The sequence below is a fragment of the Colletes gigas genome, unplaced genomic scaffold (genome assembly GCF_013123115.1).
Source record: "Colletes gigas isolate AHSC1104 unplaced genomic scaffold, ASM1312311v1 Colletes_gigas_Sc00005, whole genome shotgun sequence".
Taxonomy (NCBI): domain Eukaryota; kingdom Metazoa; phylum Arthropoda; class Insecta; order Hymenoptera; family Colletidae; genus Colletes; species Colletes gigas.
Window position 1 is genome coordinate 8,014,854 of NW_025106634.1, and position 26,268 is coordinate 8,041,121.

General features: G+C 44.6%; 1 protein-coding gene across 6 annotated transcripts; it reads right to left on the bottom strand.

Moving 5' to 3' along the window:
• Nucleotides 1-1,203: 1,203 nt before the first annotated feature.
• Nucleotides 1,204-25,592, bottom strand: LOC122395214 (anoctamin-8-like). Of its 6 annotated transcripts, none has more exons than XM_043392626.1 (17): nt 25,322-25,592; nt 17,293-17,378; nt 11,486-11,646; nt 10,976-11,252; nt 10,525-10,713; nt 9,946-10,131; nt 9,752-9,811; nt 9,301-9,453; nt 7,886-8,021; nt 7,282-7,337; nt 6,755-6,829; nt 6,139-6,405; nt 4,674-4,871; nt 4,319-4,610; nt 3,408-3,716; nt 2,797-3,067; nt 1,204-1,999 (listed from the first exon to the last, which is right to left on the bottom strand). In XM_043392626.1, exons 1-17 carry the CDS (start codon nt 25,512-25,514, stop codon nt 1,516-1,518), a joined length of 3,393 nt encoding a protein of 1,130 aa, XP_043248561.1. In that variant the 5' UTR covers nt 25,515-25,592; the 3' UTR covers nt 1,204-1,515. The 6 variants fall into 6 exon arrangements, with proteins under 6 accessions (XP_043248561.1, XP_043248560.1, XP_043248559.1 ...); XM_043392625.1 differs by having other exon boundaries at nt 3,408-3,692; nt 6,094-6,405; XM_043392624.1 differs by having other exon boundaries at nt 3,408-3,695; nt 6,094-6,405.
• Between the last annotated feature and the right edge of the window lie 676 nt (nt 25,593-26,268).

The following is a 26,268-nucleotide window of genomic DNA, read 5'->3' on the forward strand; positions in this document are numbered from 1 at the left end:
GAGATCTATTTAGTAAAAGTTCGTTAACCCATAAACATCTAGGTAACATTAAGTAACAACTTATACTTCAGCAACAACAACGGGATCGGTTATCGTCCCTTTCTTTGTCTCGTTTTCGGTATTCTGAGCGGCTCCCATTACGGGCAGCGTTCACTATACATTACAAATCGTCGTAACAGTGTCGCGCTCTTTAAACGGTCTCGATATGGTAGCGCGTTGTCTATTCCGATCCTTTCTTCCATTTGTCACTCTTTCTTTTAACATGCCAGCGGTTAATCGTTAATTTTGTGTGTCTTTGCTTTTTTATCACCATTGGAAACGTTTCGTAGATGAGAAACAGTAACGTGTCCCCCGGAATTTCGAAATTTACAATGAACAGTAAAATTCAATAAGAAAAATACGCGATCGAATCGCCGTTCGGAATCTGTTACACGGTTAAGAAAACAATAAAACGAAAAAAATGTGCGTAGTTTGTCGAATTCGAAACAGCCAATGCGGTTAAAACGTCGTACAAAGCCGTGGTTATTTTTTATTTCTTCTTCTGCGTTCTTTTAATGTTCGAAAACAATCGGCCGTGCGGTAACGACGGCACGAATCCTCTTTGGACTTTACAGTCTACGATGCCGAGGTATCGACTAATCTACTAAAAATTCGTGACCTTAAAGGATGATACTCTAAACTGGTTTCCTATAGAACGTCGTCTAAAACTTTTAATGACTCGATTTTATTTTTTGTGCGCCGTTTCTTTGTTCCTGTTCGTCGATTTTTTCTATCGCCAGGTCGCATCCCCGCCGGGAGACCATTTCTAGGCCTCTCGTCTAGTCCGATCAGCGTTTTATATATTTTTTTTTTTTTTTTTTTTGGTTTCATGGTTCTCGTGAGCCTTCCGGTGCGCGCGTTTCGCGTACGCGAATGATACTCACTCGAAATCTTGTCGAATGATTCGAAACGAACTTCGTGAATTCAAGCGTCCGATTCCCATTGCGTCTCTCTCAGCGTGATACCATGCGAACAGGACTTCCGTGTAAAAATCAATTAACGTTGCCTTCGCGGCGTTACGCTATCGTGGTTACATTATTTCGAGAATTGAGCAATTTCTTCTTTTTTTCTTATCAAACGTTGATATTACAAATTCCAATTGATATAGAAATTTTCTCGTTCGAAGACGGATTCGTGAATACCTTCGGTACGCGAGGGGGGGGGGGGAAGGGGTCAGGGGGAGTGAAAAAACAGACACGGGAATATCTTAAAAAAAAGTTCTCGTTAAAAAATGTAATAAAAGAAGTAATCCCTAATGCGTTACTTCGTCTTATCGCGCGAAATAATAAACGAACCGATAGACGGGAGGGGGGCGACCACCCCCGCTCGTTCTTTCCCTAAATCTGTCGTCGATTTTGTTTGCCGCGTTGTCGAGCAATGATCCGAAAGACGACATTCGTTTCGTAGCGAGTATCACCGGCGTAGACGAATGTTTCTACGTAGCGTGTGAAACGAAATTGTGAAAACGTCAAGCGGCTAATGATTAAGTCTGCGTAGTTCCATGGCTGCGATGTCGTCCACGGATATAAGCTTCTCTATGGGGATGCACGACAGCTCCCCACCGACGCACGACTGCGGTTGCTGCCACCTGGCTTCCTTCTCCGCCTCTTTCGCCTTCAGAGCCATCTCCCTCGCTCTGCGTTCCTTCAGCTTCAACGAGAAGATCGCCACGGTCCTCGCCCTCTTCATCAGGCTCTGTTTCACCCTTGTCTTCTTCGCCTCGCGATCCTCCTTGTTCGGTTTCTCCTCCTCTTGGCTGGAAATAGTTTTGCTCGAGTCCGACAGACCCGATTCCCTCTCCTTCTCCGCGTGATAGGCCAGCTGCTGCTGTCTGTGATCGTAGATCTCTCGTTGATGGTGCTGATACTGTTGTTTCTCCGTTTTCTCCCGCTCTCTTTCCCTCTCCGGCGAGAACCGGAACTTTTGGTTCCTGTGCGCCATCGTCCACGGCGGGGCCGATCTTTAACAGACAAATCAACGCACGAATGCAGTTAACAAACCCTCCTTGGTTGCATCAAACAGATTTTAACACTACTGGTCTGCTAATTAAGTTTTATGTAATAAGCCATTGTGAAGTTATTGTAGACTGTTTCCTGTGAGAATATAATGGAGGATGTTCAAAAATTGCAGTTAACAAACCCTCCTTAGTTACACGAAACAGATTTTAACACTAGTGGACTGCTAATTAAGTTTTATGAAGCTATTGTGCATCCTCGGTATCAGCATGAAGAAGCAGTAGCTTCCTAATAAGTAGACTGCGGATGTTTATGCATTTATGGGGAATTTTAATTAATTAAAATCGTAAGGTACGAATTATTATATCTAGGGGTTGAGACAACTCTCTACAAAGCTCCAATTTCATTAATTTTATTAATAAAAATATGAATTTGCATGAAGATCCGCAGTCTACTAATAAGCCATAGTGAAGTTATTGTCGATCGTTTCCTGAAAGAATATAATGAAGAGTGATGTTTAAAAATTGCAGTTAACAAACCATCCTCAATTACACGAAACAGATTTTAACACTAGTGGACTGCTAATTAAGTTTTATGATGCTATTATGCACCCTCAGTATCAGCATGAAGAAGCAGTAGCTTCCTAATAAGCCATTGAGAAGTTATTGTAGATCGTTTCCTGAGAGAATATAATGAAGAGTGATGTTTAAAAATACATGAATGATTATGGGTGTTGGGTCCAAAGAATGCCTTAATGCCGCCAATTACGTTTGAGACAGAGAATGAAGGAATGGTCGCGCACCTGAGGAGGTCGCTGTCCGACGAGGAAGCAAGATCTTTCGAGACGATGCAATCGGTGGATCGGTGAAGATGAATCGCTTCGTCTCCGCTTCCGACGACGCTACCAGCTCCGCTGATCTCCGAGTCGCTGGACTTTCGACCCCCGGACTCCAGGCCCAACCGTCGGACCCAGTCCACGCCTCCGTGAGGCCCGATCGTCAGATGATGACTGTAATGATCTGCACCGCCAGACGCCTCCGGTTCGCTCGTCAACCACTCTCTGGATCGTCTTCCTGCGTGACAAGAAGAAAATCGTTTCTTTTACAGTTCCCTAGTGCCCTGAACTTCTAAACTACATCTGCAATTTGTAATCGTACTCGGTTGCCAAGAGCCTTGCAATATTTACAACAGTTTTGATCAGTCATCTATTCCTGGTTTAGAGTTCAAGCAAAGTTGCAGATATTGCAAGGCTTTCTTAACGATCTAACAACCTGTTCAAGGACCAAGAACACAAAGGAGAAACTGTACCAGTTGCTTGTAATTTCTGAGGAATCTGGTAGCAATTGTTCATTGACTTTACGCAAGATTTCAGGCGAAAAGAAAGGAAAGGAACCATCGTTCCTATTGTCGAACCTCGTTCTCCGCCAGGAATGGAGCATCTGGGTGAATTGTGAAGGTCGCGAATGCTGCCCATGTTATTTTCAGTCAGGAAAGGAGTACCTATGTCGCTGCTGGACGCACTGCCAGGCGTCTGGGCCGCGGACGGCGTTTCCGATATTCTTGGCACGGGCGTGACGCTGGGCGTCGGCGGTCCGTTCGGCGTCTGGGTGCTCGACAGGGTCGGCGTGTCCGGGAGGCTGGGCGACGTCGTCTCACCGGAACGATCGGAGAGCAGTTGTTGCTCTTCGCTTTCACCGTCTGCTGGACTCACCACGAATCTCCCTGAGTTCGAGCGAAATTAATAGATGGTAGGAGCAAGGACGATATAGTTGGGCGAGTGTGTGACCCATCGAGGGGACCGATGATGTCGTCGATTGCATGCGTTTTACTATTTTTGGATTCAATCTGCGTTGGATAGCTTTACAAGAGTTTAAGGGAACTCAAGGGGTCCATCGTTTCTCGTTCTCGCCGCCAGAGGGCCCGTTCCTCTCGCAAGCGCTCTGCTAGGATACCTTAATTATTCTTTTCTTGTCATCTCATCCATAGGACCCCCAAATTAATCACGTCGGGGTCCTTGTGGATGTGATGACCGCCTACAGGGGCCCCGACGTGATCAATTTGGGGGTGAGGGTCTCCTAGCAGAGTGATGGACCCCACAAATTCAAGAAGTTCAAGATACTAAGTAGATCCAGCATCTCAAACTCAGACATTCGAGAAGGGTGTGCAAAGAGTTCAACGAACTGGAGGAATTCACTAGCCTGGAGGTCTCTTTCAAGCTACTCTGTGTCTAACTAATAGAAAAAACCGCCTCTTTTCGGGCAGAGACTATCTTGAACCACAAGAACAAGAAGTAGGTTGCATTGTCGTTATCGTGCGTTACTTACCTATCACTGTGGCTGGTTGTTGCTCCGGCGACGGAGTGGAGGACAGTCGTCTGACCGCCTCCCTCCTCAAGAATTCCACCTTGGCCATTTCGGTGGCCACCCAGTGCGGGATGTCTGGGATCGCGCATATTATGATGAACCTGATCGCGAACATGATGTGCTCCAGGGCGACTATCAGGAGAATCGTCTGCGTGGCGGACATCTCGGGGAACATTCTCTGCACCTGGCCGCTCAGCCCGATCAGGGCACAATTCACCAGGATCGCGACCAGTCCCATCGCTTCCATAGCGTTCTGGTAAATTGAATCGAATCACAGACTTGTATCCATTAGGGTTAATTTGCTAGTTAGACTTACCTGCCAAGTCCCGATGTTCGAGACCCTGCGACCGAATGGCCGCTGGAGGACGAAGCAGAGCTTGAAAGCGTCCCCGCGAAGCTCGAGGAGGTTCCCGAGCAGCGCGGCCATGGCGGCCAATGGGAACGCCGATGAGAACAGGCAGACGTATCCCAGTTGCGATAGCATTTCCAGATGCTCTGAAAACGCCCCGTCGTACTACAAAAATAGAAAGATTTGCATACAAGTTCTCGCGAAACACTTGATATTGCCGTCAACAGGTTTTCCATCAAATAGAAGAACAATATATATCATATTCGTTGAACTTTAGTACTTATTGCGATCTCGTTGCAGGTTCGTCACGTTCAGAAATTTGCATAAACTATAGTGGACATCGTGGACGATGGTCAAACGATAAAACTGCAACGGAACTCAATCGTACGTTAAACATTGTCAGGGATAGTCAGCGGAACATCTTCTATCACGTGTATCTAGCGTGGGTGGTGTAAGGGGTCACTATGCTCTTAAAACGGAAAATAAGAAGCTAGCGCTCGACGTGGAGTTAGCGTGAGAAGCCGGTGACTTGGATTCAACCCTTTCAGTTATTATCTCGCGTTGTTTCGCATAGTTCGCGTAGTTTAACGATCAACGATAACTGCTTCTCTTCTTGGCGATCAAGTAGGGAGGTTCGTTCGATCTATGGCAGGTATCCCTAACGCAGGATCGCGCAAGAAGCGAGACAGTAGCTCATCTCCCTCAAGCGGACAATCAACACACCGAACAGAGAATATTTGTCATGATCGTTGCATCGTTAAACTAAGTGGTACTTAATTTAGACCTCCATAGCAGGGCCCCTGAGAAGGATCAAACGTTTATGACATAAAGCAGTAATGTGCCCCTTGCAAGAATCCCTCTCAGGGACCCTGGTTCACGGTAATCAATTGAAAGGGTCAAGTGTTTAATGATAGGGTGAGCGGTGACGTTACCTTTTTGGTCGATATCTGCGCATCGTCGACGGAATCGGTGGAAAACGGGAATAAAAATGATTAAAACTCTGCAAAAAGAACCGATCAGACAACACAGGACAACATTAATTAGCTGCCTCGTCCACGTACGGAGACGTGGCTCCTCACGTGTATAGCGTGGGTAGGAAATAAGGTTCACACAAGCCAAAGGAGGAACACGAGAAGAAGGAAGATATTCGATGATGATGTTGAGAACCTGACAGCGTTGACGATCGATAAACAAACATATTCCATTCGATATTTGCAATATTTTTAACTAACAAGCTCGAGCTAGGATAGACCTTAACTGTTTTAACATTTGCAGAGTGTAATATTCTTTTGTCGAAGCTCGTTTGGGGATCGTAAACGCTGATGCTTCGGCGCTTGATCGCAAAGTGCATCGAAAACGAAAGAAATTAGCTAAATCTAGACCAAACCTTGAACGTAACGTCACTAAGTAGAGAATTAGTGGGATGCCCTACTCTGTAGAGGGAACTCTCCAGCTCAGCCTGGCTGACGTTCCTCGGCTGCTTGCCCTTCCCCGGGTCCGTTCGTTCGCCCTTCTCGTCCGTTTCCTTCCGGTTCTCGTCGTTCTCCTCGCCAGGTGGCGGCCTGGCCTCGCTAGGGCTCAGGGCGCCGAAGAGCTTGAAGCTCAACCGCGCCAAATGCAACTGCTTGATCAAATACGGCACAGCGGACTCCTTTAGGTTGTCGATCACCTGACGGGCGATCAGCAGGGCGGCTAGTTGCTGAAACGATACGTTAACCCTTTATCTGGTCTTTCGTGGACGCCATATCGATCAACCTGTTCCTCCTCGTGTTACAAGACAATTTTAGTTTTTTAACGAGAGAACTTGAAAGAAGTATTCAGCAAGATACGACTAATTTGTGTTAATATTCCACTGTTGAATCTAACCTCGCTTGTAACCGCTGCGTAGACGACCGAGCAACTTTTGCACACGAGAATACTAATCATAGAGCTAGCTACCATAGAGAGTAGGAGACAGATATATCGAGAATACAAAATGTACGAAGGTCTATCGGTCTAGTAGCTAGTTGGAGAAGGGGGAGAAACGGGAACCAAACGGGTCCACTTACCTCTTTTAGTCTCTCTTGATCTTGTAGGTAGAAGGCGATGTAAAATAGCGATAGGAAGGAGTTTACAAACTGAAACTGAAATACATAGTCTCCTCTGTATAATTTCTATCTGTCTGTTGGTCGAACGGCACACATACACGCTACGCGTACGAGATGCAACCGAAAGCGAGAAAGGAACACGGACTGTTCCGCGACGAGGTATCGACAAGCGCAAGCAGAAGGTACTCACGAAGAGAATAGAATTTTTCGTGCAGCGACAGAGACAGCCAGAGCAGACACTTTCATATTATAATCGAAAACGTAGAAGCATCCGTAGTTCTAATTTTATATCACGTTTAATGGTCCACCTCTAAATCGACGATATCTTTTAAATATTCTAATCTTGATCATTAGTATTTTCAACCTAAATTTTGTCGATTCGTTTAGAGGCGGACGCGTTAAAGAGTACGTCTAACACAGCGCGCGCGCGCGCACACACGATCACACACAATCTATTTCGTGGTAAATGGAGTGTTTCTTCTTATTACCAGTGCCACCTTGTAGATCAGATGATTCTCGTACTCGGTGTCTAGCCGATAGTTTTCTGCGTCCAACACACAAAAATCTCAAATACTATCTACTGTAACATGACCGTTCTCCAATATGTAAAAAAAAAAAAAATGAAGTAAAACATACGACAGAGATAGACAAAAAAAAAAAAAGGTGAAAGTGGAAGTAGTAGTGATAAGAGACAGGTAAAGAAGATCTAGATTATCTCTCGATCGTATATAATCTTATATATATATATATGTATGTCAAAAAGAGAACACAAAACATTCGCCTGTTAAGATCTGTTCGGTTACGGTATGTTCATCAGGGACGTAAGTTCTGAGTTACTCTCTAGAAGAAGCTAAGCCGTGAAAAGATTCGGAAATAGTATATGCTAGGCACTCGAAAAACTATACGTGCACAGTGTCTCGGTGATGTACAACAATGTCGATGCGAGGAAATATCGTTAAAATGTTCGGTTCGCTATCAGATAGCCTCACGGGGGCCATTATCGTCGAGAGAGATAGTAAAGACTATGTGGCAACGAATAAATGTACTCTTATTTTTTTTCTTTCTCTTTCTATTTTGCGCCTCTATACGTACCCATGTCGTTCAACCATACGGCGACCTTAAAGTAAGCCTCGTCCATTAAAGCTATCACCACGGCGAGTAGAATTTTTGGCATATAACTCAGCCAGAAACCGTACCCTCCCGACTCCAGACCAGCGTCCCACCAGTCCTGCAAATATTTTTGTCCCACGAATTTTATTTTATTTTTCGAACGAGAAATTGTTCTCAAAGGTAACGAAACAAGAGAAACAAACTGTTGAAAATATCTGTGAACACGTACTACTACGTTTCTGTGATTAATTTCACAGATACGTAGTACTACGTTTTGCTCTTCAGCTATCATATTGACTCGATCAAGCGTGAGAAACTGTCTTTCGTTGCTTGCAATATTCAAATTTCTTTTTGTGATTAATTTCACTAACACGTAGTACTACGTTCTGCTCTTCAGCTACCACATTGACTCGATCAAGCGTAAGAAACTGTCTTTCGTTGCTTGCAACATTCAAATTTCTTTTTCTGATTAATTTCACTAACACGTAGTACTACGTTTTACTCTTCAGCTACCACATTGACTTGATCAAGAGTAAGAAATTGTCTCCCGTTGCTTGTAATATTCAAATTTCTTTTTCTGATTAATTTCACTAACACGTAGTACTACGTTTTGCTCTTCAGCTATCACATGGACTTGATCAAGCGTAAGAAACTGTCTCCCGTTGCTTGCAAGATTCAAATTTCTTTTCTTTTAACACGTAGTACTACGTATTAGAAAAAGAAAAGACCTGAATGTTGCAAACAACGGGAGATACGGTTCCTTGCACTCGATCTGGTCAACACGATGTCTGAAGAGCAAAACGTAGCACTACGTGTCATCGAAAATAAAAAAATTCGACGTGTGTATTTATAAACTAGAAACTTCGTATTAATGATAAAAATAAAAAGTATATTGCGTTGGCAAGAGCTTCGTTGCTGCTCGTTAAAAATCATGGTGCCGTGTGTTGCTGATAAAACGTGGAAAAAAACAATCGTATCGCGAAATGCGAGAGCAATATATGATTTTACAGCGGAGCGGAACTTTACGCGGGAACGAAACTCGATGCAAGTTCGAGGGCGTAATGATAAATCGATGGAGGGGCTGATTGGCCTGTATTCCGCTGGCTCCGACTGCCAAAAAAAAAAAAAAAATACAAATCGACGCCTTTTTGCGCGAGATTCGACGTAGAAACTAAATCGTCTCCGTCATTTTTCCTCGTGCAACATGCCTCCGGAAGGAGATTTTCCAGGCACGCTGCCAAACTGGGGATTCGGTCGAATCGTTTCTTTTCCTTCCCGCGTGTTCCTCGAACGAATCGAATATTCAACAATAAGTATTATTATTACGTTATCACTGGAAGTGACTGGTTCGAACGAACGAATCGTTTTGTATGTATAAGCGCAGAAACACGTCTGACCTGTATTTGGAAGCTCAGGATCATCACGATGAAAACGAAGAACAAGCACGCTGCGATGATGGGAACGGTCACGAAGTAACGAAACATGTTTCTCTTCCACCTGGGGTACGTTGGCTCCAGTCTCCCCGTTACGGATGAGATTTCCAGGGTGCCCTGGGAGAAATAGAACCGCGATCCCGATCAATTAACGCTCACAAGCATTCGAAAAAGTGATTAATGAACGCTAAAAAAAAGGAAACTCTATGACAAGTGAAGAAAAATATACTTCGAACGTTAAAATATTTTTTTCCCCCGTGACCTACTGGGATCGTTAGACGCCATTCCCTCTCCCCCTCCTATGGATCTAAAGCGTCGCTCCACAAACTGTGTTCCAATTAAATTAATTTTTTAAAAAATGAATGTTCCAAAAAGAAAAACGATTTTGTTCGAGTAAAAAGTGAAATAAACATACTTCCACACATTGTCCCCCCCGTAAGCAAGCCGTCTGGGTCCACTCCTGACGTTGGAGCAACTTTTTAATTCGAAAATAGTAATTATAGCGCTACCGGAGTACAGAGACAGATAAGTAAGTTTTCAAGGATACAAAATGGACGTGCAGTAGATCGTCTAAACGCAACGACGTAAACGAATTGATCGCAGGCTTACCGTGAACAAGGGCCTAGGCTCGATAAGTAGGTCGTCTCTTTGATCCAGGGTGCCCCACCTGTAGGCCAGTTCGGCGCCTCTTCTTTTCCAGGTCTCCAGATAAACGGTGGCCCAGATTACGTTGAAGACGGAGAACAGAACGTACGCCACGTCTTCCACCGCTTGATTCCTACCGATGATGCCGATCTGAAACACCCGATACGAAGTGTTGTCAGTACGGGGATTTTTTTCGCGTTTCCAATATCGGGGGATCAGGCTTTTCGGGGGAGAGCTTTTGGCAAACATCGACCAGATGGCCATCGACGTAATCCTTATCTCACGGGGTTTCCAAAACTCGAGTGTCTCTACACACACGGAACGTGTTTGCTCTAAGCGCTATATTAAGAGACGAGGGAAGTCAAGAATTTTTAATTTTCAAAAAACTACAGAATTTAGTTAACATGCAAGAATATAAGAAATACTTAAAATAAGGTACGAATTATTATATCTAGGGGTTGAGACTACAAAGCTCCAATTTTATTAATAAAAATATGAATTTGCATGAAGATCAGTCTACTTATGAAAAATTGTGTTTGTTACCCAATATATGGCACCCACTGCAGCTGGAACGATCAGGGCGGTGGTGTAATGTCCGAGCCACGCGAAGTACATGGTAATCTTTACCCCGAAGTATTTACAAATGTCGTCCAACGGTTGGGGGCTGAGAAACGCGCGGACCCACGTGTGTTGCAGCTTCTCCAACGCAGGCAATTCGTGAAGAGGGAAGACCTTTGGGGACGATTTAAAGTTATATTCGTCGATTAACGAAACACCGAAAGTCTTTCAAGCTTCGAGATCGTAGACGTTAACCTCAGGGATAGAAAAGGTTCCGGCAATGACTGTTTCGAACTGCTTTGCAGTACAATTCGCGATAAAGTAACTCGAAAGCTTAGGATAAAGTTTTTCCTCGCAGCGCTTTGTTCTCGAGATAATGGTGTCTGAAAGTTCGTCGCGCCGTTTCTACTTATAGCGATCCCCGTTTGCCACCAACCTGGGAAATGATCCCAGAAGAAATGCACTTTGGAATAATTGCTTGTCCTTCCACCATTTTCAGACCCGCCAGACTGTGCAGATCCTGTGGCCCCGCTCTGAGGGTGTGCAGCAGGTGCAGGACCAGGGATTGCCTCTCCTGTGTGGTGAAGAATTGAGCCTCGTCGTCGTGACCCTCGAAGCAGCTCGCCTCGGAACCTACGAACTCTTTCAAACCGCCGCCGAACTCCTGGCGCAACGTCTTTGGCAAATGTACCTCTTCGGCGGCTTTTAACAATCTGTCGATAAATGGTCGTGTTCTCCTCAGAGCCTCTCGAGGAAGTCGAAAATTGTAAATATAGGAACGGAGGGATCGAGCACTTGCGAGAAAGAGTTGGGAATGTAGCCCTCTAGCGGCGAGCACGAGAGGTGACGCCACAGAAACATCGAAAGTGCGATACGATCGACTCCTAGTTGGCGGAGGAGTTTAACTGGGATTCTGTACTTCCAAGGTAAAAAATGTTGTACTTACACGCTAAAGGGGGCTGTTAAGTAAAACCCGTAACTATCTGATGAGGCATGGTGCCGCACGTGTACCACTAGGCCCGGGGTCCCAGCCCGTAGACGACCTAGGAGCCACATCAGAGTCTCGTCGCTCGCTCCACTTGGGAACATCACCACGACGTCGCATTCCTGAAACAAATTAACATGATAATTATTAAAATATCCTCAGACCGAGAGGCTCTCCTTCAGAAAATTCTCCCAGTCCCATTTGTCTCTGCACCAATTGTTGTACCTTTGTTCTTCGTGAATGAAATTAGTTGGAAAAACGAGTGTACGCGCAAAGTTGTAAATTGCAACTGTTATTTCGCAGTCGTTGCCCGATAAGGTAAAGTCGTTTCTCTGGTAGCCGTAGGCTGGACACCTGGAACCGACGAATTCTGGCACGAGAAGGTGATGTCGTTTGGCCTGGCCGACTTCCAAAGAACAGTAGATTGCTTGGTATTGCCAATCCACGTGCAACGATATCCTGATGGCATGCCTGACCTAATAGCGCCGACGAAATTCACCTAAACTGCATCCAGGATTAAGGAAACGCCGTGTACATCTGGTTCTTGCGAGAACAGCAACGCAACACGCATTCAGAATGCTTTCCACGAGTTCTCCAGTTACACGAATTTTGTAAAAATGCAGTTATATATATTTTTGATGCATGTGTGTACGTATTAGGTAAAATTCTTGGTATAGTAACCGCAGGAAGAAAAATTAATCCTGACAGGAGTTTCTGACCGTGTTGGGTCAGACGTTTTAATCAGCTTCATTTCGTAAGAAGACCAGTTTGTTTAATTTTAATTCAAAGTAAATGTATAAATTTACAAATGGAGTCTGAAAATATAAAAACGTCGACTTCTATCGTTAATTACACTTCAGATTGCAAGTAAAGACAGAGTATGTATTGACGAAGATGTCTATTGCTCGCGAATGTGTCTATTGGCATAAAAATAACAGGTTTTAAAAGGTCACGTTATAATGAAATTATTGACTGCACCGCGAAAGCAAATGTCGGGACGGCAAATGTCGGAACAAAGACCGGATGAATCGTGTGTTAATGCCAAAAGATGTCGTTTGCACGGAGCCCCGGCACCTGTTGCGTCCCTTTGGTTTTCAGTTTAACATCAGAATGCGTAATCGTGAACGACGAGGCTTAAAGTTCAACGTTGCGTGCGTGCAAGCTAAATAAATGTTTGGATGATTTTGCGACGAGAGTCCAGTGAAAAGGTCGAGCGGAGGCTCGATAATTAAAGGGTACAAGGAAAAGTTGATTACGAGAAAACGTAGTATAATGAAATTTCAGGGGAACAGTATCATATGTGGTCAGACATTATGTTTTCAGTAAATAATTTTTTCCTCAAAACTGCGTGGGAATTCGAGGGTACGTGTAACGACCAAAAATGATTGTAACTGACCCCTGCAAACAAAAATAATTTTTTCAGAACGATTTGAACAAATTTTTTTTCGCCGAAAAGTTTCACACCTTCTCGAATTTGTTTCTCGAAAATGCGTAAGATTTCGGGGATATGTGTAATGATAAAAAATTACGGTAATTGATCCCCACAACCGAAAATAATTTTTTCAGAATGATTTGAAATTTTTTAATTTCGCCGAAAAATTTCTGACCTACTCGAATTTTTTTCTCGAAAATCAGTAAGATTTCAAGGGTATGTCTATTGACCAAAAATGAAGCTAATTGATCCCCGCAGCTGAAAATAATTTTTTTAGAACGATTTGAAATTTTTTAATTTCGTCAAAAAATTTCTGACCTACTCGAATTTTTTTCTCGAAACTGCGTAGGATTTCGTGGGTATGTCTATTGACCAAAAATGATTATAATTGACCCCTGCAAACAAAAATAATTTTTTTAGAATGATTTGAAATTCTTTAATTGCGCCGAAAAATTTCTGACCTACTCGAATTTTTTTCTCGAAACTGCGTAGGATTTCGTGGGTATGTCTATCGACCAAAAATGATTATAATTGACACCTGCAAACAAAAATAATTTTTTTAGAATGATTTGAAATTTTTTAATTTTGTCGAAAAATTTCTGCATCCACACTCTGTCGATTTCTTTTAGAAATTTGTTTTAAGTGTTATGGAGCAACAAGTAATAACCGCGCCGTTTTCACAAGTCATGTTACATCTATTCAGGCAGTATACGCTTGACAAGCAGGATATCTCGATGTTTGATCTCAGTCCACGTGACAAAAGTGCACTCGATGCATTATATACATCGAGTCGTTATACATTCAACAGCGCCGTTAGACATCAAGAGTCATTTTTTCCTTAGCGAACTTCCGGACCGATCGATCGCGAACCATTAACAGTAACAATTAAAATCGAGCATTGAAACGATCATATTCGGTGGCACAAATTATCTAAAATTATTACCAACGAATTCGTCGAAGCAGATATCGCGTCGAATATTATCCTTTGGAAATAACGAGCTACGGAGATATTAAGTATGTATAGTAGTTTACTCGACCGTAGTTTCACCCGTTAAGGATGCACGACCCACTCCCGGGGGAACAATAACGAAGACTTCTAAATGTGTTTCGAGACCGTCTTCGATCCACGGTTCAATTAAAAAAGGTTCGTTCGAGAACAACGTCGTTGAATCGTTCCCAGAGAAAGTAAACGAATTTTACTAGCCACCGTAACGATCGCTGAATTTCACGGCCCTAAAAATAACGCTCGCCGCGATAGGGATCGATCACGTGCGTTCGATGTGTATCATCGTTATCCCGACCCGTTTTCCCGGGCTTCGCGTTTCAACTCCGATCGCGAGAGCCAATCATTGTACGCGCCGCGCGATGCATAATTTATGCCCACGGGCGTAAAATCGATAGCAAGTGGGTACTTTAATAATAGAAACAAATCGGTTGCCCGTGGTGAAAAAGCGTAGACCGCCACAGGGCCTGATAAAGAGCATTTCCGGTAATCGCGTTTCCGCTCGATTCTATCTTGCCCGCCATTGTCGTCCGTCCGACTGTGTCCTTTAATTAGCGCCGCCTCGATGATTTCGAACGAAATTAATTGGACGAAGCCGTTCTTCGTCGAGGACAGCCGTTTCCACTATTGCGTTCTTTCTGCGTGCCTTATTGTTACGCGAGTGGCGTCGTACCATCGATCCGGCGGCATAAATTTTCCATTCGATTCGATCAACCATTCCGCGGGACCCTCGCACGCGGAATTCAAGTTCAATGCGTCTCCATCGATCTCTGCTTTTTATTTACTCGCTTGATTCAACGCAATTCCGCTCGTGGATGGGTAAAAATATTAAATTTCTCCTATTCTCGGTTACTGTTCGTCAAGTTGAAACAACGTTGCATCGCTCCAGGCACTCTCCCCGCTTCTATACATTAATTTCCTCGTTCGTTCTTGTCTTTATTTGAGAACGCGTTACATGTCAAGCCGTGTAATGAAAATCTAAAGACAAAGGACCGTGTCAGGTGCTTCGAGCCTTCGTTAACGCGAGGAACCAGCAGGAAACCGTACCGTAAAAACGAAAACCGTGTACCGGACAGAAATCACCGTTTAGACCAGAACGCGAATAAAATATTTTCCCGATAGAAGCTCCTATAAAAATTCGTAACCATATCGTATCGCTATTATTTCCGTCTAATGTTTTTTTAAAACGCAACGCGATTCCCGTCCAATTTTCCACTTTAATCGTTTCGTGTTTTCCATCGTTTCGCGCATTTTTATTCGCCGGGATTCCGCGTGTTATTGTATTTCCGCATTTCCATCCTTTTATACGGTCCCATATCTCCCCCGCGTGCTCTTACACCATCCCTCGTTCCTTTGTTTTCCCTCTTTCATTCCGCCATACATTCCCATTTCCCTCTAACTTTCGCAGCTCGTCCTTTTCATGGGTCTTATATCACCTCGTACTTTTATACTCTGTTCCTTCGATATTGCACATTATTGCGACACTTTTCTAGTCCGCCGTGAAACGCACCGGGTCGTACAATATCCCTGGATGATCCTCGCGCTGCACTTTATACGCCACGCATGAAAGTTTACCCAAAAGAAACAAATTCCACGTGCAGGGAGCCTCGCGTTTCTTCCTGGGCCACGAAACAAATAAATCGAAATTTAATTAAGCCCTTGATGATCGAAGAAGATGGAACGTTTGATCATCGAGCACAATTTGGTCGAGTCTGACCATTAATCGCTTGTTCTACTTGCGTTAGACTCGCGTTCTACCATAAATTTGCAATTGTATTCTAGAATAATGTGTAAGCAACCTTTAGGTTTGTAATGAATGACTGCGGTTACATTTAGAAGTTGTTCATTTTATTAGTTGATCGTTTGTTAATAATAATTTAGTTAGTTACGTTCGAGCCAGCTTTCTGTACTAACCATTGAATTAACATATGGGTTAGGTCTGGGTTAGGTCTGGGTTAGGTCTGAGTTAGATCTGAGTTAGATCTGAGTTAGATCTGAGTTAGGTCTGAGTTAGGTCTGGGTTAGGTCTGGGTTAGGTCTGGATTAGGGACAGCGAGAAGAGAGAAACGAGTGATTGGAAAAGACGGACGTGATTTGAATTTGTGTCGTCAATCAATGTGATTTTAATTTGTGTAAAAAGATTGTGTGCTTGGTGTATTTCAAATTCGTTCATTTAATTTTGTTCCAAATACAATTCTCTTTAAATCCTACAATATTAAAGGGAAAATATCTTACAAATGAGACAATTATTAATTTGTCCAATAAACTGCTATTCGATATATTCCCCCAAGTTATTTAGCGAAAAACATATCCATTATTCAGCGCGTCGATTTAAACAATACCCAGTCACCCGATTGCTATCGTTAACTTGTTTACCAAGCATTCCTTTCCACATCGAACGAGCGAACGAGAAGTTAAAATAATTTTTTCCCCCAGACAGTATCGTCGAATAATAACAGTTCCACTCGCGTGGTTTCTAACCGGCACGAATGACCAATCAGATCGATCCGCCGTCCGGTAAACAAGAAACGTAATCTCGATTATTATACGCGAGCAGATGGACAAATAACGCGAATAATCGTACACGTTGCATCGTCCTCGTACAATGGTTCCTGCATACCGCGGTATTGATCTCGGTGGGCCAGGAAATTCCACGACGGATGAGGCATTCAAATGCATATAAGGATCCCCGGGGTTACGAATATCTGCGCGATGCATATTTTTGCAACGCCGCCATAGAGATCACAGGCTCGTGAAAAGTAATTCACGGACGGACAATGGGCGTGGAAATCACGGTTACATCCGTTGCACGCGAGAGAATTGCGAATCTAACGCGAATTTATCGTGCAACGAGTCCTTGGCGCGGGACGTTCGAGTCGAATCGAGAAACACGAAACACGAAACACGAAATACGCCGGAAAGATCCGTATTTGTTGTCGTTTTCTAACTACAAAAGAACCCACGAGGTCTGTTCTTTCCTTGTGGTATGAATTTTATTTTATTTTTGTGTTGAAAATAACACGTAGTAGTACGTGTAACAAGAGACACGGTTGCTTGCACTCGATCGAGTCGATACGATGGCTGAAGAGCTAAACGTAGTGGTACGTGTTCAGGGAAGCTTAGTAGCATAGGTGAAAGCAGTATTTGAACGAAAAACGTAGTACTACGTGCTAGTGAGATGAACATAGCAGAAGACCCGTTTTTCTCGATGTATAATATGCAGTCGACGAAGAAACGTTTATAAACTCTCGTAATTTTAATTTTGATGGTTTCTATGTCAACGAGCTTGCACAGTTGGTTGGGGAAATGATTGATTATGTTGTTTCTACACACCTGAGTTGGTACCTTTTGTATCCAAAGGCGGCGGGGGGTCATCAAGTGGCCGGTGCATGGTATCTTCTGTCTAAGAAGACGGGACGCTGAAACAGGTAATTTTCATCGTTAAATTCCGAGATTAGGACCAAGTAACACTTCGTTAGAATGTTTTCCACCCGAAGATTTAGCTCTGTAGAATGTACTGGCAAAGTTTGGCCATTAGAGCCCGAGATAACTCGTGGTAACGAACAGGACCAAAGCTCTCGAGTCGAAAACGGTGTAATAAAGTTTGCCAGGACTACGGACGGCAGTTATAATTATTGTTATTAAATATCGATCCCCCAGCCGTCTCCGTTTCCTAACGAGACGCGTCGTTAGCGAGGCGTCGCGTAATTTTCACGGGAGAGAGAAATCGGTTTTCCGCGCCGTCGGCGAAGCGAGAACCGTCCCGTCCTTTAATAAACCGCTAAATCACGGGCGTTAATAGCTTGCGTAATCGATGGGGACGCGACGATCTTGATAATGAAATGTCGCGTTAGAGCGGCAAGAGGCGGCCGTCCTTCGTTTCACGCAAATCGAGTTTAAATTCGTGGCGTCGACGGTGATTGGCCTTTGACGCGGTTTCGGGGTGGAAATACGTAGCTGGAAGCCAACGTCAGCCATCCATCGATCGATCGATCGATTCGAAAAGAGAAGAATCAAGTTTTAGTTAAGAATAATTAATTCTCAGGCAGCCATATTCTTTTTAGAAAGAAATCGCGAGTCTGGGATGTGAACACGGATTTAAAAATCCGAGATTATGCAATATCGCGTGAAACGACGCGATACCGTGTCTCCTGTAAGCGATTACACCGTAGAGGTTGGGTTTCGTTGCGCTCGCGTGACAAATAACGTGTTCCCGCCATTAATCGTGCCGTCACGTGACATTCTCTGCTCCGTACTTCGCAAATTCAATTATCTCTCCAACCACCGTGTTTCCTTTTCCAGAAATCTTTTTTCCCAACGCTGTAAACAATGAAACTTCCGCGCAATACGGTCGAGCGAACTCTCGGAATCTTCAAAGGGAAATATCGTTTCTTCGGATTTTAATGAACCCCGAAATCACTCGACGGGACTCGGGGATTATTAAGAAACTCTCGAGTGGCTCTCGAACGACGATAATTCGTAGTTTGATTCCCCTCTCCGTCCGCCGGGCTAACGAACACTTTTTTCGCCCGTGTTAATAAATCCGCGTAATTGTAGTTTTTTCTCCCGTGCTCGGACCGAAAATCCAGGATAATTTACAGCCTGTGAGCTGACAATTACGAGGGCGAATTCGTCGGACTCGGTTGCAAATTAAATAACCGCCCGGAGGCGGCGAAGATCTCGCCGAGAGGGAAACCTTGAGCCGGACACTGCTGATAAAACGCACGAACGAGGATTCGTGGCTCGTTTTAGTCGCTGACCAAGAGATACGGGTCCCTGTAGGCGAGACAATTCTATTTCTTCGATGTTTCGTTTCCCCCCGTCAGCCACCCTCGCTTCCGTAGACATTTTTCCAAGGACTCGAGGCCGCAATAAAGGAATACCGGCGTCGTTTCGAGCGCCAGCCACGAGGTAATTTTCTGGTCAACGGCTATAAGCCACCGGAATTGGTTTTCGAACTCCCACCACCCTCCCCGTTCGTTCGACAACCAGCAATTTCGCGAAAGTATCGCACGATCGCGTAACTTGATCGTTAACAAAGTTTTTATTTTGGAAAAAAACACTACTGCCGGGAGGAGGACGCTTAATGAACTTGAGAGACCCTATCAGGACTGATCGAGATCTTTGATTGAAGCTAATTAGGAAGAAACCTCCCGATTTTGATTAAATTTCGTTCGAACGAGATATTAAGTGGTTTGGGTAGACCTGACACAGACTGACAGTAGTTTTCTGATTAAAAAGAGACACAGAGCTTGAGATATCTCTAATCATACTCTGTGGTAGTGGTAATAAATTTCTCTACGAAAGCGTAGACGATTCTCCTGATTATTCAGGATCACGATAGTAGGTCCCAAGATTACGATTAAATTTCGTTATGACGAGACGTTTAAATCGCGAGGGTGTTAATCAGATCTAACCCCAAGATTAAACGCTAGAAAGGGGCACTGAGAGATCACGAGATCCAGCCAGGGCCTAGCAGTAAAATCTCTGTGCAAGCAGAGGATGGGTTCCTCCATCGAGGATCAGTGCTAGACTATCGTTCACGTTAATGACATAATTAAAGTTTTCGATTAAATTTTAGAATGAAGAGGTCTTTGGTTTCGGAGGCCAAGAATCTATTTCAGAATTGTTAACGCTGTAATAGCGTCGATAGTGACACAATTTGACCATCGAGCGTCAGACGATGTACCTATCGTGGACGCAATGGCGTTCTTCCGAACACCTGTTTTCCTCGAGACCTTTATCGATTGTGGGTAGCTTCCTAAACAACACCCTACGTTTCGCTACAATCCTATGTCCGGCTAATTCCGGCCATTTCCTGCAGGAAATAGAGACACGAGGCGATAGCGAGTGAAAAGCCTGGGTGTCCATCCCGGAGGGTCGATTTCAAGTGTCTCTATCAACGATGAGATTCCCTAATCCACACAGCATCGGAGCTAATGATCTCTACCCTAAATAACAATGATACTTTTAAGCTGAAAGATGTGCACGATTCTCTGTGAAGAACAAAGACAATTGGCTTAACACACCTCCCCGAGTCATAGTTACTGTCAGGAGTCTGTTTAGCGTAATTAGAAAATAGAAATCGTAGCGTTAATACGTTAAAGTGAATTTGTGTTCGCTATAACCGAGACTCGAATTTGCCTAAACTCTATTTCGTCTCCCGAAGCTGTAATTATGCGCAAACTTGAACAAAGTCAAGCAATGCGCTACCTAGGCGAGGAACGTTATCTCTGGTAGAACAGGCGAGCTGCTCTATAGTTAGAGTCTATTAAAATCGACCCAACTCTATCGCGATGTCGTACGCGACGAAAACGTCGTTGAAATTCTATCATTTCAGAAATATTTCGACCAACTGGGTCGCCATTTTGTTTAGAAGTTAACACACGAGGTAAATATCGCTATTTTTTCGAATATTTGATTTGTTTTGAACGATATATTTTGTAAAATTGGGGCACTTAAGAGTTGGAACTTAAGAGTCATCGTAGATGGCGCAAGTAGCGCAGGCCCTCCATTTTCCCGCGAGAATACAATTTTTCTATTGTGAAAGATTCCGTTTCATTTATCGACGATTACGGAGGACGTTTCTGACTTCGACACTGTTCCATTGCTCTGTTCGAACGAAGTTGGCGATTCAGCTAAACAAACGATAGAACAATCTCACGGTTATACGTTGGGTCATCCTTTCCCAGCCAAGTTGCTCCAGTTTCTACAATGTCCGTTTCGCCACAAAGCTGCCCAACGATTCCAATCGGTCGTGTCGTCCACAATGGAACACTATGGTGATCGTTCGGCTGGACACTAGTGGCTCGGAGTGTGTAACTGCTTGCACAACCAACCAAAACATTCGATCGGATCTTTGGCTACGAACTTAGTCTCTACTAAGAATATCCACATTGAATTTTGAGAATTTTCAAAACATTATCGGTCTTCCGAACGTTTTATTTTGTGGTCCTGGAACGTCTGCTTCGTGTTCCCTTCGCGAGGTGCCAATCTTCCTAATTTACGTGGCATCAAGTTTTCGAACGTGGCGGAATTTAAATTGAAATTCTGAAACGGTTCAAGTTTATACGGAAGCACAGTAAATCCCCGTCTTACGCGATTAATTCGTTCCGGAAACACCCTTGCGCGAATCCCGTACAAGATGTTTGATTTAACTTGGTCGAATCAGTCACTGGTTTTTTACGTAGTGAGAAAACATTTGCTTTCGAAAGATAAGCAAAAATGAGATGTTGTTTTTATAATATTCAGGCGTAAATACCCTCGGTAAATAATTTAATGTTTACCAAACTGTGGAAGCTCCGTTTTCAGAAGTAAGCAGAACTCTTTACCTTCGGATACTATTATTAACAGACCGCGTGCAAGCTTTTTCTCCCCACGTTCGCATGGTTCGTTAGGCTCTCTTTAGGGGAGCGGTAAAATTGTTACCCTTTGTTCCCGGGTGTTTTTAACAGCCTCGTTCATCGTATAATTAATTCCCGCGATTAAATCTGCGTTCCTTCCTTCCTGCAATCTACACCTTCACCAGGGTGGTTTCACACATTTATTTCGTTACAGAAATTTTTGAGACCGTCTCTGATCGAATTAAAAATTCCCAACGCGTTGGAGACACGAAAATACATTATGGCGCTTTTCTTTTTATCGCGTTAAATTTTCTAATTATGCCTGTTCCCGGTGCTGGTGTGAAAATATTTTAATGGACGATTCTGGATCCCACGATGACGTGGAAAGCGTCTGAGAATTTTCCGGAATTATTAATTGCTGAAAATTCACGAGGAAGCTTGAGATTTCATTAAGATAGAGATAGAAGTTTACTTGACTTCCTCGCGTGGTACTTAATTCTCTGTAAGATTCGCTCGTCGAGTTTTATATTGTTTATATAACATTATACAGATCGTTATGACAATCGTTTTGGATGGAAGGTGATTCTACGTGAGATAGTAAGTAAAAAATGTAGAATAAAGTTTATTTGCACGGGGCACCGTTTACGAGAAAATCGATCTGGAAAATTGATGAAGCGTGCTTACATGGGAACAAGTAGAAACAGTCGATAATGGTCAGACGTGCCAGCCAAATCGTGTTTAATTGCACTCACGCCCCGGCGATGTTGATTAAAATTTATTGCCACGCTATTTCGAAAGCGGGAAAATCGATTTCGATCATTTATAGCGCAGTTCTATAATATTCTAAGTAGAAATATTCGATATTGGTCAGACAGGAGCATCGAAATTTTCAAATATATTTATCTCGAAAACCAAGCACCGTACGAAAAAAGTTTATTCTACACTTTCGACTCGTAATAGCATGTATAATTAGTACATTGAGTATGATCGCGTTTGCACGAAGAATAACGAAGGGAGCCTCGAGAGAGTCGGCTCGAAAATTGTTATTTTTCTCGTAACATCCAAATTAACTAAATTATATTTTTATACGCCACCTGGTGCTTTAATTAACAAGTAATTGCCTGTTTTTTGTTTCGTACGATCTTCCATTGGGCGTGGTTTGAACGTTCGCAGCTACTTGAGGCCACCAGCACCGAGCTAACTCTGGTAAAATATGCAGCGGTCAGAATAAATTCGTCGTCTCTACGTTTCTCGTGTAATTCTCGAGCCGGAAGTCGAACGTTCCGCACGATGGATGCATAATCCGATGCAGTAATAATAATTTCACATTGTGGTACAAGATAGCCGTGAATCGAAGTGGGTCAGCGCGTACGGTTCGCGAGGATTACCAGAAACGCGTGAAATCGCGTTTGCGGGATCGTTGGTAACGCAAACCAAAGTATTGTTCGCGATAGTGTCACGCGACGAGCATGATCACGCGATCCTTCGACGTTAAATAGATGTGAAAAAACACTCTCGGGACCTTTTCTGTAACGTCTCGTTAAAAAAGGGGAGATTAAGAGACAATTTGCTTCTATGAATACTGATGCAGAGGTTTGCTCGTCTGAAAATATTTACAAAAAAGATTTCTCATGCAAAGACTCGTTTTTGAAAATCCATTCTTTTTATAGGAGACACGAAGAACACTCGGTCTCGTTTCCAATACCCATGGACGCTCAAAGGCGCTCTAACGTACGCATTCCTCGAATTCTTATTTCAATCACCCTCTCGAGAAACTTTCTTCTACAATAGTGGACTCCTCAAGGCGCACTCGAGTGGTCCGTGGAGTGGCATCCTCGTGGATCCAAGCCAAACGTGTTTCTCTTCGACCGTGGGAGGCTCGTTCTCGACTGGTCGCTTATATCCGAGACCTTAAAGCGCCAGCGTGTGAAAAGTGCAACGCATATTGCGCTCTTGAAGACCGGTCCCCCTTCGAAATAAACTCTGCAAGGTCTGAGTACTGCTTTCGAAGCACGTACGGTTTCAGCCTTTAACGATATCAGATTTTTCGTTGGAGCTTTGGGGACAAGACTACTAGATCAGTTAAAAATCTATTTCTTCCGGGGAAGATTGATCCCTTCCACTTAAAGAGTATCAGACTAGCATTAAGTACTAGATACACGTCACTTGTTCAAGATTAGCTTCCCTAAGGTCCTGGATACAAGTGTCATCGAGTGTGTCTCCACTCGGTGGGCACTCAGGAGCATTCAGGCGCCTGTAACCTCCTCGATCCTCGATCGCGAAGTAGCCCTTTCATCGCCGGGGTCTGGGAGACCCGCCAAACTCTAATCGTCGCGAGGAAGTTTGCTCTTGGATCATTCACGACGATGGGTATCATTAAGGGGATTTCCACGGATGACAGAAATCGATATTTGTTTTCGCTAGAGTTTCGAGAGACCCACCTTTATCGCGTCAACGTGCGAAAAGTGCAACGCATCAGCGTCCCATGGTTCACCCGATACTCGAGCGCGCCGATATCTTCGCGCCTCGCTGCTCTAACGACTCCGATATATCTGCCTGGCAGCCAGCGATGCAGAAAGCTCGAAGGATCAATCTTTAACGCTCTGGTTCTTAAGAATACGAAGCTTCGAATCTTTAAGCTCGATCGTTTGTGGCTTAACTTTGGAGTTCGGGTCTTTAGGAGCTTGGGGTCTTTAAAAATTGAGACATCAAAGCTGCACCACGAGTCTCGTAGAGTTTCGACTTTAAAACCCGTAAATAGAGAATCTTTCAAGCTTTTCGCGATTCGATGGCTAAGCTGGCAAAGTCTAGATCCTATGGTCCGTATCCGGAAAGTTGGGGCACAAAGCTCGAAGCCTGCCTCGGGAACGTAACTTCCGGCGCATCGCGGAAAGGGGATAAGCCGTGGCTGTGACGTTCGCGACGAAAGAAGAAGGGGACGTCGCGATGGGTGGGCGTGTGTACGGAACGATTTTCGGCAAGGTGAATCGATCAACGCCGAAAATAAGCGGCCGTAACCCTAGAGAATCATCGTCCGTGATCGGTGCACGGAACACCACCCCCCCGTGCCGTGTCACGGGAACCTATTGCGCGAGGTTTCGTAACCGGAGCGACCGGGAATCCGACCGCTTAACCCCGCGGCCCCTTAAGCCCGCTGCACACTCGGATTCATTGCCGCCGATGCATTCCGGCGAAGCCTACTCTCAGGGGCAGCTTTCCGATAACCCCTGTCGCGACAACGGGCTTACAGCGAACGTTCCCTCCTATCGCGACGCTTATCTCGCCGGGAAAATGTCGCCGTTTCGGGGTTAATAATGGAGTCAATAAATGTAGGACCAAAAGGGGAACTGGTTATAATCTCCTAAGCTCTCTCGGAAGGAGATTATACCGTAATTGATCAGTCAACACCTCGACCCCGACAGACCCCGATATAAACTACTCTGAATCAGACTCGTGGTTCCTCGATGCCCTACGGGAGAAAATCACCAGGTTGGTGACTTTCTCCCGGGAGGGTAGGCAACCGTGTAAACACACACGTACGTTACAACGATGGGAGAACTCTTGCCCCGAGGAAAGGAGAATCGACGTTACCCCCCTTGTAACCGTAGCTCCGGAGTGGTCGTTGTAACGATTGTGTACAAGCCTTTACACCGTTCCGAGTGCACGCGTACCCGCAGCGGCACAGCGGAGAACTCGCGCACCGCATCTGTGGCTGCGCACAGCACGGGGGCAGGAGGGGGAGAGGGTGAGAGTCCGGCGTCTCTCTCCTCTTTTTCTCGAACTTAAACGCACACTTGGAGAGGAAGGCGGAGCGAATCGAGCGCGTAGCCTGTCCGAACCCGTTGAAACCCGTCCGTCCACGGGTCATCGTGTTTATCACCCACCCCGGAGGATGCCACTCGAGCGCGCGTTTATCCGCACGTCGTTTCTGGCCGTGCCCCGTCCCGCTGATAGGGACAACGAAACCCGGACCACGAAAAGGGACAACGAACGGACATGAGGGGTTACGGGGAACTCACCCTTGTCGAGGGTTTCTTTGGCCGCGTGTATGACCTTCCTCCGTCTGAGCCCGTCGCCCGCGAGGGCGGTCGTCATCGTGCTAGAAACGGTGTCCGTTGTCCTCTCATCTTCGTCACTGTTCGCGCACTCGCCGGACGTGGTCGATGCACGGTGGTCGAGGAGATTGATCGGGGACCCCTCGCCGCCTGGCATAGTGTCCCGATTAGCAGGACCGACGCGTCCTTAACCGAGGATCTTTGCGCCTGAACTGAACTCGCTCCCTCTATGCAACCCCTTGCGCTCCGCCACTCTCGGCCGTCTGTCTCTCTCCCACCACTCGTACCTCGCTGCGGGACACCGCGGCGCTGACCGCCTGGAGGCGCCACACGTTGCCCCCGCGCACTCCCACGGAATCAATTTTTAGGCGGCCCACCGGACTCGGACGAATCTCCTTCCGATACGCCGATTTTACGAATCTTGCACGCATAACCAGCTTCATCCGAATCGACGATCGTTTTCGAGACACTCATCCTGACAGTTTTCGAAAGTTTTTCGGTAATTAATCCGAAGAATACTGGAAGACGTTAGACAGGTACCACGTCAATTTTTAGACGGTCCACCGAGTCCAATTTTTGTTCGGTCCATTGGTTTTCAATTTTTTCTTTTTATTCAAGGTTGATTTAAGATTTCAATCAAGACTATTAGATTGGAATAATGCGAATGCTGTTGGAATTAACGATTGCTTCCTGATTCACGATGATACCATTTTTTAAGAATCTAATTTCGAAATATAACAAACGTATCCATAACGAGTTTTATTACGAATAACAAAAGAATAATACCACCTTTCCCTTTTTCTAAAATTTCGTCTTGTAAAAAATTCCCTTTTGGAGAAGACTATATATTTTTTAAATCCACGATTAGTTTTCTCCCGCGTAAATTAGAAGGGAACAATCACCGTCGTTCG

Bases quoted from the DNA above. Each gene is read 5' to 3' on its own strand.
- LOC122395214 (XM_043392622.1), bottom strand. From the start codon at position 25,514: ATGCCAGGCGGCGAGGGGTCCCCGATCAATCTCCTCGACCACCGTGCA. The intron at 7,338-7,885 runs GTACGTATAGAG...TGTTGGACGCAG, and splicing joins CGTATGGTTGAACGACATGG to AAAACTATCGGCTAGACACC. The intron at 4,611-4,673 runs GTAAGTCTAACT...TCAATTTACCAG, and splicing joins CGAACATCGGGACTTGGCAG to AACGCTATGGAAGCGATGGG.